The following is a 19695-nucleotide window of genomic DNA, read 5'->3' as shown; positions in this document are numbered from 1 at the left end:
AAGTTTTTAAAGCCCCACCACGAACAGGTTCAGGTGAAATTTGCGTTTTGGAATGTGGAATTATCAACTGAGCAAGATTATCAGATATTGAAGTGGTGAGGTTACCTGAAATTATTTCAGGAAAATAAAAGTTTAGAAAAATATTATCAATTATTGTCTTAGAATGAGTGATTATCCCTACAGCCTGCATAATAAAAGGAAAAAGAGGATTGGAAACCAGCCATTTTAAATTATGTGAAACCTCATCGGAAGTCAAAACTGAAATCTCCCATTAACATATTTTTTTTTGTCAAAGCTAATTTTCTCAATAAGAAGATTTAGGTAGTGATTAATCATTTCAGATGGACCAATTGATGGGTGACTATGTAAACCATTAGTTTCATTATAATAAACTATATACATAACTATATTGTCTAAACTTATAGAATAAAATATGATCTTAACTAACATAATTTTTGGATAAAACTTATCATGCGTTTAACTTTTTTTTTTAATCTTAACGGGTTTTTGTGATATTCTTGTATTTGTTTAAATTTTGACTCTGAAAATGATTTTTATATTTACTTTTTATTCCTTTTCTTTTTCTTTAATTTTCCCATAAAATTTATCTTTCAACTTTCAATAAAAAGGACGTTTGTTAAAGCTTTACTATACACCACGTTTAATTTTATTACAAATAGACTAAACGACGTTAACGATGTTGATTTTTTCATTACCGTTGCAAGCAATTAATTGCAATTATTTCATTTTGTATCCTTCGCAAAATGAAAAATATCCAGTAAAAAATGACGTTTAATGACGTTTAAGTTGGACGCAAATATTCGTCCCTTGTAATACTTACTTAAACAATCATTAGTTTCTTTGTTCGAAAATAGAAAAGTTCGATTTTTAAAAGAACTGGTCTCACAAATAAAAATTTAATATACTTTTTATATTTGTAATAGAATAAAGACTTAAAGAAAGGGGCAGAAAAATATTTTGAAATAATTTTGTAAGAATTTTCTAAAAATTCGTCAGAGAAATAATATCATGTTAATATTAATTTGCTTTTATTATTTTAATGATAAAAGAAAAATTTTAAGGGTGCAAGTCGAGCTTCATTAGTAAATGTATTAGAAAAGCTATGCTTGTTATTTCAATTTGAATTTGCTGTATGTGCAGTAGATGCATTTAGTAAAATCAAGAAATATTTTTTCATATAGTTTATGATCTTAACATTGTGTAGATGGTATTGAATTTATTTATGATGTTTGAAATGAAAACATTAAATTGCATAAAACGGCCAACAGTAAAAATGGTAGCGACCTTAATAAAAAGTTGTCCTTCAGAAGAAAAAAATAAAAACATTAATAGGAGAAAGTAAAAAGAACAAAGATTCATTTATTTACCAAACGGAAGGCTTTGTAGAGAAGAATAATATCCCTTCTATCAATCCATGATTTGCATACGGACGGTGTTTTGCATAACTAGGCCACATGGCTTTTTATTTTTTTGAGTTATAAATACCATCATAGTGTTTTTCATGAGTTCTACATTTTACAATAATATACCAGATGATAGCTAATGAATCGACTCTTTTAAAGATTAAAAGAGTATGTTGCAAAATTTGGAATCCTACAGATTTCGAAATTTCAAATGCATTTTTTAACAAAATGCGAAAAAGCCGTGCGATCGAGTTTTGTACAACACCGCCCATGTATAAGACTTGTCGATGAAACATTTACAGTTTTATTTAATATCTTATTTTTGAAATGTATTTAGGGTGATTGAGGCTGCTGAACGAGTGAAGAACTTACGAGACAGGTTTTACCTAAGAAAGGTAAGAATGCCGATAGTTGGCTTTCATACTGTTAATATTTTTCAGCGCATACTTGTTTTCCTCTAAATTCTTAATATTCTTGATATTTTAGGCCTATGAAATAAACTTTTTGATATCATCGCAGTCAACTGCTGTGGAAGCGGTGCGCTTGCAAGCGCTTGTCCCTTTAATTCCTATAAAAATAGAATTTAAAGATTTATTATCTAAAAAGCAGGTATAGTTTTGATATAAATAGTTGAACTAGCCGCCATTCTATTACGTTTACATAAAAATTGTTAAAGAAACAATTTTTTTTTACAATTTTAAATAAAACAGCCTTTAAATTAATTTATAAATTAAGTGATAAAGATTGCAAACCTTAATTCTCACTCCGATGATGAATTTTATTTTATTTTTGTTCTGCTAACTAACATTTATTTAAAAGGTCACTTTTCGATAAAAAAACCTTATGAATGAACCTCCACATCCTAGATTATGATCTCAAAACAAGCAATAAAACGTTAATATTAACATGGACAAAATAGTTTTTCCAAATCCTAAATAAAATTTTAAGTCATATTTAGATAACTTGCTTGTTATTTTCCTTATAGCGTATACGCGTTGAAGCGTTGATGGAAGATGAAATTGGGCTCGAAACCGGACGCATTTTGTGCTAAACAAAAAGTTTTTTATTTCTAATGAACAATAAAATGTCAGAATTGAAAGTTTTTCTTTTATTTTATCCACCTTTTTTTCTCTGCATTCACTTCTTACTATTTTTCGTAACTGAACAATGTTAATTGTTTGATCCCTTTCTCCCAAATCCTTTACTGAGCAATATTTCAAATCAGAATACCTTTAGGCTCAACTCGCGAGGTAAGAATTACTTTGTTCTATCTCCTATTTTAAAAGTTGGGAGAAAATGAGTTATTTATTTTAGTAAGTAATAATTACTTCTAAAATGCGCTCTATTTTACAAGTTTTTTTCTAAATAACTTGTTTAAACAAATTATTTAAAGCATTAGTTATTATTTTTTTAAAAATTAAGGCTGAAATTTTCAATAACCTTTACTTTAAGAAATAAATCAAAAACTTTCTCCCAACGTTTAAACTTGGAGATAGAACAAAATAATTCTAACCTCGCAAACTGTTGGGAGATAAAGTAGAAAAGTACTTTTCAAAATACTTTTAAGTTCAACTTTAAGGAGATAGTGTAGAAAAGAAATGAAAGACGAAGAAGAAAAAAAGGTTATGATTGAGATGAAACTTGAAAGAAGGGGATTATAAGACCTTTCATTTTTTAAAATGAAAACTTAAAAACTTTCCCAACAAAATAATATTCGCGCAAAATATTTATTATTATTTTTTAAGTTTTTTGAGCTCGTGTAGTGTTAAACTAAAAGTTCTTTTAATACAGAAAAATTTTATTGTACAAAAAAGCTTTAATGTTTACCAATGAAGTTTATTAGCTGTTATTGAAAATTTGGATTAAGTTATGATTTTTAGTATGTGCGGTATTTTAAGCTTATAAATTCTAAATTAAGGTATGCTTAACATATTAATTTTACTCTTTTTTTCTTCTAGTCTTAAACTTTTTTTTTATTATGGTAAGATTAACTTAAAATTTAAGTATACTAATGATAAAAAATTAAGTTTTTCGAAAAGATCATTGAAAAATAAGATTAATGAAACATAAAAACAATCGTCTAGAGCTGGCTCTGTTAGGTAACTTTTGTCTCGTGTCCATGGAATTTCCCATTTCACTTTAACCGGGCCACGGTGGAGTATTTATACGAAAAAGTTGATCAAAAGTCAATTTTCAAAATTTTGTCAAAATCTGTTTTTATTGGCGCATTGTTAAAGCTTAATAAAGGTTACGTCCCTAAATGGTCATTTCGGTTACCCATCTCCCTCCCACCTTATTGGGGCAGCTTTAAAAATCGAGTAATTGTGGTAATGAATTCAATTGTTTTTCAACGTTCCTGTTGACGAGCATTATTACAAATCGTTTTTTGAGTTTGTGGTTAGTGACAAATTTTAAAAATCATAATGGATATTGAAAAAGAAAGTAAGCTCATACTTTTAGTATATTTATTTTTTCTATTTTATATGTTACTGTCACATTTCTCATCAATTATATTTGATGTAAAAAATTGAACGTTTTTTTTTTGCATACAAGATATTAAAAAGTGTTTTTGAATATCAATTAAGCCTTACTAAGCTACGAGCTTGTGCTTCACGTAAAGCTCAGATACTCTATTTACCATTTAAAAAAAAAAAAGTTGCGCATGTGCGCGCCCTAAGATTTTTTTAACTTTTTTATTCAATAAGGCAAAAACATTTTTTTGTGATTAAAATTTTTATTTAATTTAATTCATATTTTTATTGCAGAATCTCAAGCTATCACAATAGAGATGACTAGATAATCACTTTACGAAGTTTTGGAACAAAGTTCCGAGAAAAAAATTGACGACAAATTCGTGTTTTTATTAGAACACCTTAAAAACATAACTAAATGCCCTGCAAATGAAGAAAGTGCACTAAAAACCATTTTTTCACCTTTTAAGTTCCAATTTAAACAAAAATGGGAAGACGCTAGCCGTAAAAGAGAGCGTTTTTTAAAAAATAATAAACAATAGCTCAATACTACCATAGCTCTACCAACTTGGACGGTAGCAAAACCCGGCCGACTGTCAAAAGAATTTTGTTAATCGAGTTCACCAACGAGAAGGCGAAAAACAAAGGTTTTAAGGGCACATATACCTTGTGAGCAGTTGATGTATGCTGCTCAAATGAGTCAACGTGCTGCAGGGAACAGTGACGCGTCTAACGTTATAAAGGAAATTTTATTTACACCAACAAAAGCCAAATAATATAGAAAAAGTGACACATCTACTGAAGATATCATTAAAAAGCACACAACATCAGAAGCGTTGTCAATTTTTGTGGAAGCTGATATGACTAAAAAACAATATGAAATTATTCATGCAGCCAACAAGAATATCTATCCATGTTATTCACTTATAAAAAAAAAGCCAAAGTGGAATGCTATCCACCAGAAGAATTGATAACAGTTACAGAATCTTGTTCAGAAATTAAATTACAAGATTTTCTGGATCACACGTCTAGACGATTATGATGTTATTTGAACGAAATTATTGAAACTTTAAATGAAAAAGAAAGAAATAATTTAGAATTAATTTCGAAATGGTGTTGTGATGGCTCGCAACAACAAACGTTTAAACAAAAGTTTCAAAACAGCGACGATAGCGACGATAGTGACGCTAACATATTTCAAAGTTCTTTTGTGCCCCTACGGCTCATATGCCATATTGGTAACCAAAAGAAGGTGCTTCGGCAAAATCCAGCACCATCATCTACAAGGTATTGTCGACCAATAAGAATACGTTTTATTCGGGAGAGCAAAGACGTAACGAATGATGAAATCGAATGCGTAGAGAACCAAGTAAAAAGCTTGAGAAAAAGTGAAATAATAAACGCTTTTGGTGGTAGTTTGCAAATAAAGCATGTATTTCTTTTTACTATGATTGATGGAAAAGTTTGCAATGCTGCTACAAATACGACATCAATAATGAGATGCTATATATGTGGGCAAACTTCAAAAGATTTTAATGACTTGAATAAAAAAACCACAGAAAGTTGTGAATCACTGAAATTTGGGCCATCAATACTGCACGCAAGAATCAGATTTTTTGAATCCTTGCTGCATATATCGTATAAAATACCAATAAAAAAAATGGCAAGCAAGAACAGAAGAAGATAAAAAATTAGTAGCGGAAACAAAACAAAAAATTCAAAATGCCTTTAAAGATGAATTAGGGCTGTTGGTTGATATTCCTAAGGCTTGATCTGGGAACAGTAATGATGGGAATACATCAAGAAGATTTTTCGCCGATCCCTTAACCGCTTCCCGCATCACAGGGGTTGATATAACTCTTATAAAAAAATGTAATGTCATTTTGGAAGCAATTTCGAGTGGGCATCAAATTAATTTTAAAAAATTTAAAAATTTTGCAAATGAGACGGCTAAACTTTATGTTGATTTATATGGATGGCACCCAATGACGCCGACTTTGCATAAAGTTTTAAGACATGGCACCACAATAATTGAACAGGCTATACTGCCTATTGGCCAGCTATCAGAAGAAGTAGCCGAAGCCAGAAACAAACATTACCGTCTTTATCGGCAGAATTATGCGAGGAAGTCTTCGCGAAAAAACTGTAATAGAGATATTTTAAACAGACTTCTGCTAACTTCGGATCCTTTGCTAAGCAGTATGAGAAAAAGAGCTCAGAAAAAAAGAAAACCGTTCTCCAGTGAGACAATAGGACTCTAGATGCCGGAAACATTAGAAGACTCACAAGCGATGACGATTGACGACATATCATATATTAATTCTGATTGAAAACGATTGCATTGACATGTACAAAATATTTTATTTTTTTTAGGATTAAATATAGGGGTATAATAATAAATTTAAATTGTTAATTTCAAATTGTTTGGTTGTCAAATCATTAGTCCCTTGTAGCGGATTAACCATAGGATTTAATTCTTTAACGAAAAATAATTCATGACAACAGATATAACCTAAGGATTAAGTTCAGTGATTAAGAAACCCAGTATAGGTTTAAATGCATCTTTCAAGTGTGATTATCCTTTTCAGTATTATTAATTTAACTATTTGTCATTATGTTAAATAGTTGTAAAGTTGTAGATATTTGTAAAGTATGTAAGATGTATAAAAACATGTATTTTTTGTTTCAATATATAAATTTTTTACATTTCATGTGTGATCAATCGTTTTTAATACAATATAATGACCCTAAACTTCTTTTTACTACATATCACATCGATAATAAACACAAAATAATTTTGTTCAACTTTTCAAGTGAAATACTCCACTGTGCTGATAAATTGTTTGTGCTACGTGATAATCGAGAATAGTTTTATTTTTCGAAAAAATAAAACTATTCTCGATTCGTCGGTTATCCTTTAGCTTCCGGGTTATGCATATCTATTTTATAAGCATAATTATTATTGTGATATTACTTCTGCAGCTACATGGGTTATTACTCGGTTGTTAATCGTTTCGTGTACCATTAAGAAAAGCCAATCTTTAATATTTTCAAATAGAAAAATAACCATACTGAAATAAAAAAAGTTACAAATTTTATTAATGAAATTTTTTCAGTGCATTTAAGTTTCTTATTTTATTGTAAACTAGTGCAACTTTTATGTGCTGCTGTTGCGGTCAGATGGCTTATTGTTGTATTTGGATTTGACTTTCAAACATTTAGAATTTAACACATGTGCATTTAAAATAAATATTTTCAGCCCAAGCGTGCTTGGGTCTTCACATGCAAAATTCTAATTATACCTAGGATCCTGGTTAAATTAAATGAAATCCTACTTAGAAAGAGTTGCTCGCTTCTCATACATCGATACTTTGTTTTTAAGAAAATTTTTTAACTAGAGATCTCCGCCAAATGAGCCAACCTGCTGTACAGATTATAATAGTTCTTTTAGGTATACGAACGAAATAATAAATCCCCTGATACAAACCTTTTTTTTTTTTTTTTTTTAACATTATTAGGAAGAGCAAATGTTACTGTGGATCCAAAGTGTTACTAGCATTGCAAGAGTCACTCCCCTTCAGTCTGTTCGTCCGATAACTCAAACAAAAAAAATCCTTATCATACTTTTAAATAACTCAACTAAAAAAAAAAAAAGCTGTGCAGAGTATTTAAAACAGAGAGTTTATTATATTTTAAGAACTTATTTTGAGGTATATTTTTATTTTAGATATTATTTAAAACAAAATTGACTAAGAAAAAGGGGAAGAGCTTTGCCAACTTTTAAAATTTTACTTTTCTGGTCTTATAGATATAAACTCTTGGATAATTTTGACAATTTAGTGAATTCGCATATTTATTCTCAATAGATGTTATGCATAAATTTGCAGATAACACCGTAGAGGACCTGTATCATAGAGGATCTGAAGTAATTGATTGTTAAATCAGTTTGTTAAAACTGCTTTCACACGAGACTACAATCACAGGAACACATGATGCTAACGTGGCATGATACTGCAATCACAGGAACACTCAAATCAATACTCGCGAATACTCAAATATACTCGCAATGCTATTTCGATGTTGGGATAAAGACTTTGAATTTCATAACCATGAATAAATTTTTTAACAATTCAAGTAGTATTTAATCCAAGTCATTCAGTACTAAAACGTCTCTTTGCTCTTTTTGGACAAAATGTTCACACCTCAGGATTAATGTGGTGTAACTTAGGATTAATGTTGGGGGGTGTAACTAGCATTAAATTGCATCGGACCGCCTTATAACTATATTTATGCTGAAGCACCATTTCCCACTATAAATCAGTATGTTAATCAGGCATTAGTGGACAAAGATTTATGCCAAACTCAAGAGGAGTTTACTGAACCATTTGGAATGAATCAAAAAGCGATTTCAAACCGTCTCGAGATCATGAGTGTGGTGAAAAACAAGGAAATTGAGTTCCGTATGAACTCTAGCCAAAAAAAGGTCGAGCGTTTTTTTTTTCATTTGTGAACAACTGCTCCAAAATCCATATTGGAAAAGTGTATCTACTACGATAACCTAAAGTACAGAAAACTTTGGGTAAACCCAGCCGTGCATCAACTTTAATGGCAAGACCGAGATATTTATGAAAAGAAACTAATGCTGTGTATTTTGTAGGATCAGCTCGGAGTGATCTACTATGAGCTACTCCAGCCTTACAAAACCATCACTGGGAACTTTACCAAAAACAATTGATACAATTTTGTCTAGCATTAAAGCTCAAACGCCATCAATATGCCAAAAGATGACTGAATGATCTTTCAGCCTGACAACGCTCGGCTACATGTTGCAAAATTGAACCCGTATGTTGTCTGAAAAATGGGGAAAAGTTGTAGCTAACGATGGATAATTCTTTAAATAAAATACGTTGTACCATGTTCTCTAAATAAAGCTTCTGAGTTATTGAAAAAAACTTCAAATCCTTTTTGTAACTCTAATAAGTAATAATTTGTAAATTTAACTGAACACATTATGTAGCACAAAACAGTAGAATTTCGCATACTTACCTTATCATATGTAAAATGTTATTGAACTGTATTAAATACAGGAACAGTAAACTTCGACAAGAGGCACTTTGTTTCCAAAAGGGGGGCAAACAAATGACAATATCTCTGTGCATGGTAAAATGCATAATTTTTTTTAGTTAGAACAAACAAAACTGGAGAACATTAGTAATACTAAAAGAATTGATGTAAAAGTAAATTTTCTCTCTTAATATTTCCAAACTTTAGTTGATTGGTATTTGAGTTAATATTATAAATGTCTCCAATATAGCCGCCCTTCTTTCGTTTTCACACTCTTCTTCTAAAACTTGTTCATTGTTTATAATATTTTTTGTAGAAATTGAGCTCTGGTTTTTCCTCCTTTTCGTTCCCGAGGTGCAGTAGTATCAAGACCACAACTGGGTTGTTTTTGTTGATTTGAAAATGGTTAACTTTCTTCTAGGTCAACAAGGAGGATACACAAAGTTCCTTGTTTTATTTGTCTCTAGGACAGTCGCGACAAGAAACACCATCGATCAAAAAAAGTTCGGTCAGTGCGGAAAGAGCTGAATGTTGGTACAAAAAATGTTATAAACGTACCTTTTGTTAGCCGAGACCGCATATTCTTCCGCCAATTCAACATAATGAAATACTCGACATAATAAAACACTCGACAATGAAATACTCGATATAATAAAATAAAATTTATTTGAATGGGAGTAGGGAAATTCCTTTTTCAAAAATGGTGAAATTCGAATAAGAATTTCATTAAAAAATTATTTTGTACTAACTTATTATCATAATAATCTAGAAAAATTTATTATCGTAATAACCTAGAAAAATTTCCTTTTAAAGATTTACAAAACAAAATCAAAAAAATCAATAAAACTAAAAAAAAAAATCAAAGTATCCTAATTACATGTTCAAAAATAATATCTCAGTATCTATAATCAAAAACAACTTTTGAGATTAAAAAGTAATATAGGTAAAAAATCTTTAAAATTTGAAAAAAAGAAAAAAGAGAGATAATTTAGAAACATTTTTTTCTTCCAACAAAACCAGCCATTTGAGATTCTAGTTCTAAATAATCGGAGAGCTTACACGAAAGACTAAACGGCAACACCCTACAATGGTAATAATAATAAAAGATTCAGAAAAGAAACAATTTACAAATTATGTTTAGAATTACAGACACTTGAGCATAAAAGAATTCTAAAGAGTTAAAATGAGAAATTGAAGTCATTACTGAGAACAAATGATATATATATGTACACTAGATAACTAACTTGCAGGATTCTATTGGACGAAAAGTGAAGCCGCTTTTTTTTTGTTTACAAATTTAATCCGCCATTTGTAAAAAGGGCAAAAACTATATCTGACGTGTGAAATAAAAGTTAAAAATGCATGTTGAGAGCATTTAAAGTTCCCAATAAATTAAAGATCATTGAAAAACTTGTTTTAATAATTACTTAGTTAAGTTTTTTTTATGAGCCTAGGTTTTTTATATTATATCATAATCCATAGAAATGCTCTAAAAGTGCCTGTCCCAAGTTAAACAACTTGGAGTTTTTTTATTTTTTGAAATCTGTGAAAAGGTATGTCACTTCCTTTCATGTATCTATTAGAACAATCATAAGTAGCACAGGAATTCACCATTTAAACGTTAATTTTTAAGGTATCATATAGCTAGATAAATTTTTTTGCCCTAATTAGAAATGGCTTCCACAACATTATGTCATTCGGCTTCACTTTTTGGATAGAAGTTAGACATCTACTATATGTAATATATCATTGCCCAGAACACAGTCAACAATAAAAAAAAAACATTAAAAACTTACTGTTTTAAAATAATCAAAAGAAAAACTTTTCTGGGAATAACAATACGCGTCTCATCATTGAGAACCCCAGCCACAATACGATCAACAGTGTATTCTGGATCCAACATTGGGCAAAGCACTGGTAAGCTGAAGTGAAAGTAAAGTATATTTCCTAAGAACGTTCTTTATTATTGAAATGGATCAATAAAAATACAATGTTTAATAAAAAATATTTTTAGTTAAACTCATAAACTCCATCAATTTTTTGTCAAGATTAAGTCAAGAGTTATGTGCACTAAGACACAGATGCTAAAAAAAAAAAAAAACAAGATTGATAGTTGCTTTATATATAGTTATTGGCTTGAAATTCCTCACTTAAAAACATTTTTATAGAACTTTATCTTTTAAAATCATTATACAGCGCTAAAAACCTTTCTATGAAACTTTATTTTTTAAAATCATTATACAGAGAATTTGTGTGTACGTGTGTATCAAAATATAAACATTTTAATCAAATAGCGTTTTGTGAAAATTTGCATAATTAATGAGATTTTCTAAATAAAAAATGCTATATTGGTATTTTAAAGAAATATTCAGATTAAGTTGCACATTTTTCAACCTATAGATTTCAAACTTGAATTTCAGAATTGCAGATAAAACTTTTAAGCTAACAAGTCAAACATTACGGGAGTCAGTGACCTTCCAAAACCATAAAATTTTGACCTTTTGAGAAACAGTTTAAAAAAAAAAAAAAAAAAAAAAGATAACTGTCACCAAATGAGAACACTCTGCACTTGAAAACTAGTTTGCTCATAATTGCTTTTTTTTAAAAAAACAAAAACAAAAACAAAATGCCCATAATTTGTTCAAAATGTTTTTGTCAATAAAACTGCTCATTCAAATCTTTTACTTAATAACTAGAATGCAACTTGTATTCTTCTCTATGTTATATGGATTATAACTGCATTAATTATCATACAAGTTATGCATAATTTTAAACAAATACTACATACAAAATATACCTATTTATGTAAAATTAGAATATGCTAGAATCTGGTAACAACTTTGAATTAAATTTGGAAAAAATGAAACATACATGAAGCTTTTATAAACTTATCAGTCGTATCTTACTTTAATTATTACCTGCTCTTTGCTCCTTCAAACATGCCAGTTTTTATAAACCATGGACACACTGATGTTGTTTTTATGCCTTTTGCATAGCCATACAGTTCAAGTGATAAAGCTTCATGCAAACCAACTGCTCCAAATTTGCTTGCACAGTAGTCAACAAGTTGAGGGGTTGAACCATAGCCAGCAATAGATGCTATTGAAATAATATGACCTCTATTATTCTTAATCATTGAGCCAAGGAAAGCTTTTAATGTCTAAAAATCAAAAAAGGGAAGTATTTAGCAAATAGAAAATATAACAAAGTTTTACTTCTTCAAACAACAAAGGAGCAAAATGTTGTTATATTTTCTCAGCTTCAATTTTGTCTTTCAATCAATTTAACATAAGGGGCATTCCACGTCAAGTGGAACCACCCTTCCAACATCAACGACTCAGATTTTGATGAAAATTGGCTCACATGTTGGGCATATGGACAGAAGAAAAATATGTAAGTTTTTTTGACTTAGGTCAATAATTTCCTGAGATATGACCTTTCAAAGTCTTGACCTTTTCACTTGACCTTGGTTTTTTAAAACATCATAACTCTTTTGCTATTATACTTAGGAAGTTGATTTTGGTGGCAAACAGAAGCTCTTGCACAGACAAACAACTTTGTGTCTATACAAAAAGTTCAGTAGAAAAGTTATTGGTCATTTGACCTTTGACCCTGGTCAATGGCAAAGGTCAAAGATCATAATTTATTTTTTACACAATGCTTTTTCTCTTGTGGAGGTCCCATAAAAAAATCTTTTTGGGATTCCCATAAACAGCTTTGGGATTAACATTAAAGTATGAGTAGGTTCTAAAATATTTATCAGCCTTACAAATGTGCTATTTTGAGATCACTTTCTGTAAATAGCCTATTGTTGATATATATTAGATATAAATTCTCAGTGCCAGGAAGTTCTTCCTGGCACTGATAATTTTCATCTCCCTTGTCACTACAAATATCTTGAGATCTGGAACTGCCTTGAGAATCTGACTCTTTATTACAATTTGCAGAGTTTTCATCACCACATAATTCTATTTCAAAAGGTAAGCCAGTAATCCTCTTTTGGGAAGTATTGCATAATTTTGCTCCAGCCGTAAGTTTTGAAGGATACATAGCTACTTGCTGACTAGTAACTACCCTTAATATTTCATATTATTTTTTCTCATGGTATTGGAAAGGATTATAACAATAGCGTTGTCTCTTCTTTAACTCTTTTACTTGCGCTTGAAATGCCATTTTTAATCTAAATTTAACTTGAAAGTTGCTAAAAACTTTCCTAAGTTGTCTTTTGATGACTAATTCAATGGAAATGAATTGATTACTTTAATATAAATATATATAGCTTTAAGCCTAATATAATTTAATACTGACTTAGTATGTATATATAAAACTAATAATTAAATTACAACCTAGAAAATAAAAGGAAAAAAGGAAATAATTAATAATATATATCTACAATAGGCTATTTACAGAAAATGAACTCAAAATAGCACATTTGTAAGGCTGATAAATATTTTAGAACCTACTCATACTTTAATATTAATCCCAAAGCTGTTTATGGGAATCCCAAAAAGATTTTTTTATGGGACATCCACAAGAGAAAAAGCATTGTGTAAAAAATAAATTATAATCTTTGACCTTTGCCATTGACCAGGGTCAAAGGTCAAATGACCAATAACTTTTCTACTGAACTTTTTGTATAGACACAAAGTTGTTTGTCTGTGCAAGAGCTTCTGTTTGCCACCAAAATCAACTTCCTAAGTATAATAGCAAAAGAGCTATGATGTTTTAAAAAACCAAGGTCAAGTGAAAAGGTCAAGACTTTGAAAGGTCATATCTCAGGAAATTATTGACCTAAGTCAAAAAAACTTACATATTTTTCTTCTGTCCATATGCCCAACATGTGAGCCAATTTTCATCAAAATCTGAGTCGTTGATGTTGGATGGGTGGTTCCACTTGATGTGGAATGCCCCATAAGAAAAATAAATTTTATAAAATTGATTTTTTAGAAATAGTAAAAGAACCCTAAAAGATATTTCATTTTTTATTTGCAATAACTAAAAGTATTTTACTTATATAAATATAATTATTATATGTGTAAAAAAGAATCAATATACACAAAATATGTATTCTCACCCAGAAATGAGATATTGTGTTAACTTCCATTGTTTTTATAATAAGTTCATCTGGGCATTCCATAAAATGACGACCTGTGACAATCCCTGCATTATTGACCAGCATGGTAACTTCACCAATTTCATCACGAATTTTTTCAGCAAGAGAATAGACTTTTTTTCGATCTGTGACATCCAATTGAAAACTGTGAGCTTTTCCACCAGAGGCTTTAAAAAGAATCATGCATTTTTTACTGATCAAAATAAATAAGAAAAAAAAAGTCAAACATCAAACACCTTAGTATAGAGAACTAAATCTACAGGAAAATACAATTTATCATATTAGCAGTCTCCAGAGCAGTGGCACCATTTAGATCAGTAGCTATTATAGTTGCTCCACATTTTGCAAACTTAATTGCCATTAAACGACCAATTCCACTCCCTGCCCCAGTTATAAACATTATCTAAACAAATGAAGAATAAATGTAGGTGAAATTAAGATCTCCTACAATTTTTACTGAAATAAAATTTTTTTATCTATGAGTTTGTAAAATAACTAACTGTATTAGATAGGGATATAGTTTTAGCATCAAACTCTAGTTTATTTTGTATACAAATCTACATTTCTTTTGAAATACAATAATAGTAAGAAGAGTTAAAAGGTCATTTGCTTTAGTCAGTCGAATAACATATTAACTCTTAAAATGCTATATAACAGAAATAATGAAAAATAACTTTGTTAATCATTTTTTAAAAATCTTTTTAGAATTGTATTACAGAAAAATGTTTTTTAAAAATTTTACTCAAACAAAGCTAATTACTCACATCATTGGAGATATCTTTCCGGTTTTTTGGTAAAAATGATTTGATTATTTCCCAGGGCCAAAAGGAAAGTTGAACCAAAAGTACAAAAAAGCTATATAGATCTTGAAGTATAGCCATCTTCTTTATTCACTAACAAAAAAAATAAAAAAAAATATAAGAGTTAGTTAGCTGTGAGTATCAAACTGGGTAAAGCTACAGTTAAGCGGCCTAAAATAAATTTAAATTTTCGCTTTTAAAAATACGGTGGAGAGTTTGAATGCATTTAATTAGAACAAAAGTATGCACGCATGAGTGATTTCAAAAAAGAAATAAATTTTAGAAGTGGAATTAAATAAAGTTTAGAAGAAGTGGAATAAAAGTAGTACAGCGCGCTTGATTTTAAATTACTATATCTTAAATTTCTATAAAACTTAAAAAATTGTCAGGTAAACACTTGCTATTATAATACGGCTATTTTCATAGCCACATGTCTCTTAAAAACACATCAGCATGAACAATTATCATTTAAACTTATATTCTTTAACTATTACAAATAACTTTAGTAAATAAATAATCAAAAATAAATCTCCGCATAACATATTAAAGTAACAAAGTAAAAACAATATCATAAAAATCACATAATAACAATAGAAAATGTTATATAAAAATTATACAGTTCCAAATTCAAAAAAAAAAAAAACTAAAAAAACTACTTTGAAATTTATCTACTTTGGTTTTATCTACTATTCAATGATGCTTTTAGTCTCCACGAACGAGAGCGCAAAAAGCGAAAATGTAAATTTATTTTAGGCCGCTTAACTGTAGCTTTACCTCAAACTGTATATATCAAAGTGTTTAAATAATTATCTAAATATCGTAACTCTAAACACGCTAGAATATAAAATGATTAACATTTTAACATCAATAGACCAAACTACTTACAGTTTGAGTTTGATTTTTTTTCTTTCGATTTCATATATTTGTTAAGGAACTTTTTTTTTTGTCTTTAGATGGATTAACAACTCTCCTAGACAATCGCAGGAAAGTTAATAACTCAAGCCCGCCAAAACGTCTGACTGGATTAGCTCGGCAAAAAAAAAGTACTTAAAACTAAGCATCGGCGGTTAGTTTTTCCACGAATTACGAATAATAACGAATAAAGTACAGACTATATCCGTCTTTAAAAATGAGCCAAATTTTCTGAAGTTTATCAAAGAATAAAATCTCTTTATGGGTTAAAATCAGCAAAAGTTTATGGTGCGACAATTTTTTTATTAACAAAAATTTTTTATTTTTTAAAAATTAATTCAACGGATTTAATCGAATAACATTTCTGCGCATTTTCTTGAAAGGTTGAAACAAAAGTATTACATATCACCTTGTATTTTGGTTTACTCTCTTAAAGTTCTATTTGTTTTGTTGCATCTAAAAAAATAAATTGTTAAGCAACATTAAAGTATATGATTATAACAAAATTTTTTATTCAAATATTTCGATTAAATCGACTTTTAGTCGACTTAGCCGATTTTAAAAATGTATTAGTCGATTTTTGTCGACTTTGAAGAATACATTTATCGATTTAGTCGACAATCGAATAATTTCAAAGTCGTAACAACACTAATATTATTCGTTATTATTCGTTGATGGAAAATCAAAATGTTGATGCTTACTTAAAATGTATTATCAGTACGCTCACATTTATTCTCAAAATTCACAGGCCCGAAATAAACTTTCAACGATTACGTCTGATTTTAATGTTTTTTTGGGTGCAACGAGTCCGAAAGTAAAAAAAAAAAAGTCGTCTCACCCACCATTTTTTTGAACTTTGAATATACGGATTGTAAAATTTCAATTTTCTTATACCAATTATCTGGGCTTTTTAATTCTCAAAAAACAAACAGTAAAATTTTAGGAAATCTACGTTAACTGTGTTGGTAAATGACAACTTCAATACTTTTTCTTTTCCTCCTTGTTCTTCTTCTTTTCCTCCTTGTTCTTCTTCTTTTTCTCCTTGTTCTTCTTCTTTTCCTCCTTGTTCTTCTTCTTTTCCTCCTTGTTCTTCTTCTTTTTCTCCTTGTTCTTCTTCTTTTCCTCCTTGTTCTTCTTCTTTTCCTCCTTGTTCTTCTTCTTTTCCTCCTTGTTCTTCTTCTTTTCCTCCTTGTTCTTCTTCTTTTCCTCCTTGTTCTTCTTCTTTTCCTCCTTGTTCTTCTTCTTTTTCTCCTTGTTCTTCTTCTTTTCCTCCTTGTTCTTCTTCTTTTCCTCCTTGTTCTTCTTCTTTTCCTCCTTGTTCTTCTTCTTTGCTTACTGTAGTTTATTTTCTTTCAGTCAACACTTTTGCCCATGTGCTCTAAGTATGGTCAACATTTTTGTTATGTATGTGGTCAACATTTTGTAAAAAAACATCAAAATTTTTTAAAAAAGTGTAAAATGATCATCTTTTACACATTTATACGTAGGAGGGTCGAATGGTTATGTTTAAAAAAAAATTTTACTAAAAAGAAGAACTCTTTTTCAATAAAACATCATTTTCAATAAAACAACATTCTGAAAAAGATTTGTTATAAGCTAAAAAGTTAGCTGTCCGGTTTCACCAGAACATGATGGAGAAGCGTTACCAGGGACGGTAGAATACCAACGAGTCCTTTCATCGAGAAAAACAATCAAACAAAAAAAAACTCAGTATATATGCATTTTTATATAAGATTTGGTGAGTTAAATAAGGCCTGCAATAAAACAAAAACTTCATAATAAATCCATAAGATTAATCTGCATTTCTCTAAAAAGTATTCACGCCATATTTTTTTGTTGCCCTGTGATGTTAAAGACCAACTGATTTCTAAACTCAGATTTACATACTTTTAGGCATTAAAAAATTGTTTGACAAGCTGATCAAAAATGCAAAAAAGGCAAATTAATGCTTTTAAAAATGAATGGGGAGCAGAGATGAGAAAAGTGGTAAAGTGGTCACTGTGTTATGCACATGCTTCCTTTGCCAATCAGTTATATACTTAAATAAGTGACATCATACACGTGATGGTTTTGGGAGTTGATTTCTTTTCAATTGTGAATCCTTCTTATCACTAAAAATGACATTCTTTGGATTTAATTTCGCGTGCTGAGCCTTCAGAAGATTTGCTCGTTGGAGTCTTTCTTGAGAGCACCTGCTGCATAAGGCTTATTCTTCCGACATTTGAATCCCAACATATATAGATCATCTTTAATAATACTTTGAACTGAAGTTTGTGATAAATTGTAATCACAAGCTAGTTTCTGCTTGGAATAAGTTGGATTTTGACAAATTTTCCCCAATCAACTAAATTGCTTTCTTTCTAGTTTTTGATGCACGAGAACTTCCTCTCTTTTTTCTTTCGATAAATTCAATCTTAAGAAACCTGTGATAGATGTTGTACACATTCTTGCGTTGATTTCGTGTAAATCCCAGCTTCTGTATGACCGTGGAAGAAACAAAACAGCAATTGCAATACGACGGTCTCTTTCATTCGTCGCTACAGTCTGAGGAAAAGAGAATAAAGAAAATGTGATTGTAAATAATCTCTTTATCCTTAGCAGACATTTTAATCATTAAATGAATACAATTGGCACATGCACTACCTATAAATAGCATATTACGCTGACATTTGAGTGACTGAAGAGTCCTTTAGAATTTCTTGTTTTATTAGTCAGCTTTAGTATTCAAAAAGTTTTATTTTCCAACCTTGAGTGTCAAATAAAATCTAAGTATAACTTCAGGAATTAGTGGATTATTTTAGGACTGATGATGGTAATTATAATAGAGGGTTCATTAACAGACATCCTGTTACACAATATTGCTTACATTTTAAATTCTTTTAATCTACACAAATTACTAAAGTGAACTTAACAAGTACGTTGAACTACTGATTGAACGTGCCCCTTTATATTTGGTTGAACGTACTCCATAAAAGGGGTGGGTTTTACATAAATTGTTTTTTGTCATAGTTAATAATTCAATTGTAAACTTTTATTTTTAAAACATCAAAGAGAAGGAAATGAGTAACTAAGCTATATTTTTTGACATTAAACTAATTTTTCTTTACAAAAACTTTTAGTTCAAAAGAACTTTTAGTTAAACAAAAATAAATAAAGGCACATTAATGTTGCTAAAACTGATTGGAGAAGGGATCATACGCAACCTCTGTCCCCAGCTCTAACAACCCAGCAATACCTACTGAACTTGTACCTGTTTTGTATGGAAACATCGCAAATAGTTCCAAATAAAATTCCAAAAATAATTTGATTAAAAAAGTTTATTGTTTAATAAATCTCAAAATGAAGAAATAATTATAACCAATAAAAAGCTTAACAAATAAATATTGCTTTTTTTTGTTTGTTTTTTTTGTTTTTTTTTATAATAATGATTAAATTTAAGATCTAAACGAGAAAAATTTATTTGTCCTTGAAAGACAATCTTTACTTTAAAAAATTGCGTTAAATAATTACAAGCTTTACTAAAAAAATCTTTTGAATTTCAGAATTCCAAAGTTCTTTCAAAAACTTATGAAATCAAATTCAAAGCCCAGATTTTCATTTTGATCATCATACCTGTAATAATGACATAAATAGAAAACAATAACAAACTTGTCAAAAACTATACAGTTCAGCCATTACTAATGATCAAATTTTTAAAATTACAGCGACATATTTTAGATCTCAATCAACATGCGGGGCATTTAAGACGATGACGAAGTTTACGTCACTACCTTTACGTGGAATACGGTTAACTTAAAAATTCTTTAAACAGTTTTTTTAAAAAAAGGTAATTTTAACAACCTTCTACTAACCAAAGTGTCACATATTTATAAAGTGATCTAAAAATTTAAAACAAGTTAACCCTTAAATTA

General features: G+C 29.6%; 2 protein-coding genes across 3 annotated transcripts; one reads left to right on the top strand and one right to left on the bottom strand.

Annotated features, from left to right (window-relative positions):
- Window positions 1-1168: 1168 nt before the first annotated feature.
- LOC149888855 (protein LKAAEAR1-like) lies at window positions 1169-2518 on the top strand. The gene is made up of 4 exons (XM_090088542.1): window positions 1169-1359; window positions 1762-1819; window positions 1911-2033; window positions 2410-2518. Exons 1-4 carry the CDS (start codon window positions 1226-1228, stop codon window positions 2473-2475), a joined length of 381 nt encoding a protein of 126 aa, XP_089944668.1. The 5' UTR covers window positions 1169-1225; the 3' UTR covers window positions 2476-2518.
- Window positions 2519-9610: 7092 nt separating this feature from the next.
- Window positions 9611-19338, bottom strand: LOC145188838 (epidermal retinol dehydrogenase 2-like). Of its 2 annotated transcripts, none has more exons than XM_090088273.1 (7): window positions 15654-19338; window positions 14837-15018; window positions 14343-14475; window positions 14034-14239; window positions 11878-12119; window positions 10756-10881; window positions 9611-10041 (listed from the first exon to the last, which is right to left on the bottom strand). In XM_090088273.1, exons 2-7 carry the CDS (start codon window positions 14951-14953, stop codon window positions 9948-9950), a joined length of 918 nt encoding a protein of 305 aa, XP_089944399.1. In that variant the 5' UTR covers window positions 14954-15018; window positions 15654-19338; the 3' UTR covers window positions 9611-9947. The 2 variants fall into 2 exon arrangements, with proteins under 2 accessions (XP_089944399.1, XP_089944398.1); XM_090088272.1 differs by having other exon boundaries at window positions 14837-14965; window positions 15758-19338.
- Between the last annotated feature and the right edge of the window lie 357 nt (window positions 19339-19695).

The sequence above is a fragment of the Hydra viridissima genome, unplaced genomic scaffold, assembly GCF_058129835.1.
Source record: "Hydra viridissima isolate aposymbiotic clone 2 unplaced genomic scaffold, HvirCarnegie_v1 scaffold_5, whole genome shotgun sequence".
In the NCBI taxonomy this organism is placed as follows: domain Eukaryota; kingdom Metazoa; phylum Cnidaria; class Hydrozoa; order Anthoathecata; family Hydridae; genus Hydra; species Hydra viridissima.
The sequence above is the reverse complement of the archived record's forward strand: the minus strand, read 5'-3'. Positions and strand labels throughout refer to the sequence as shown.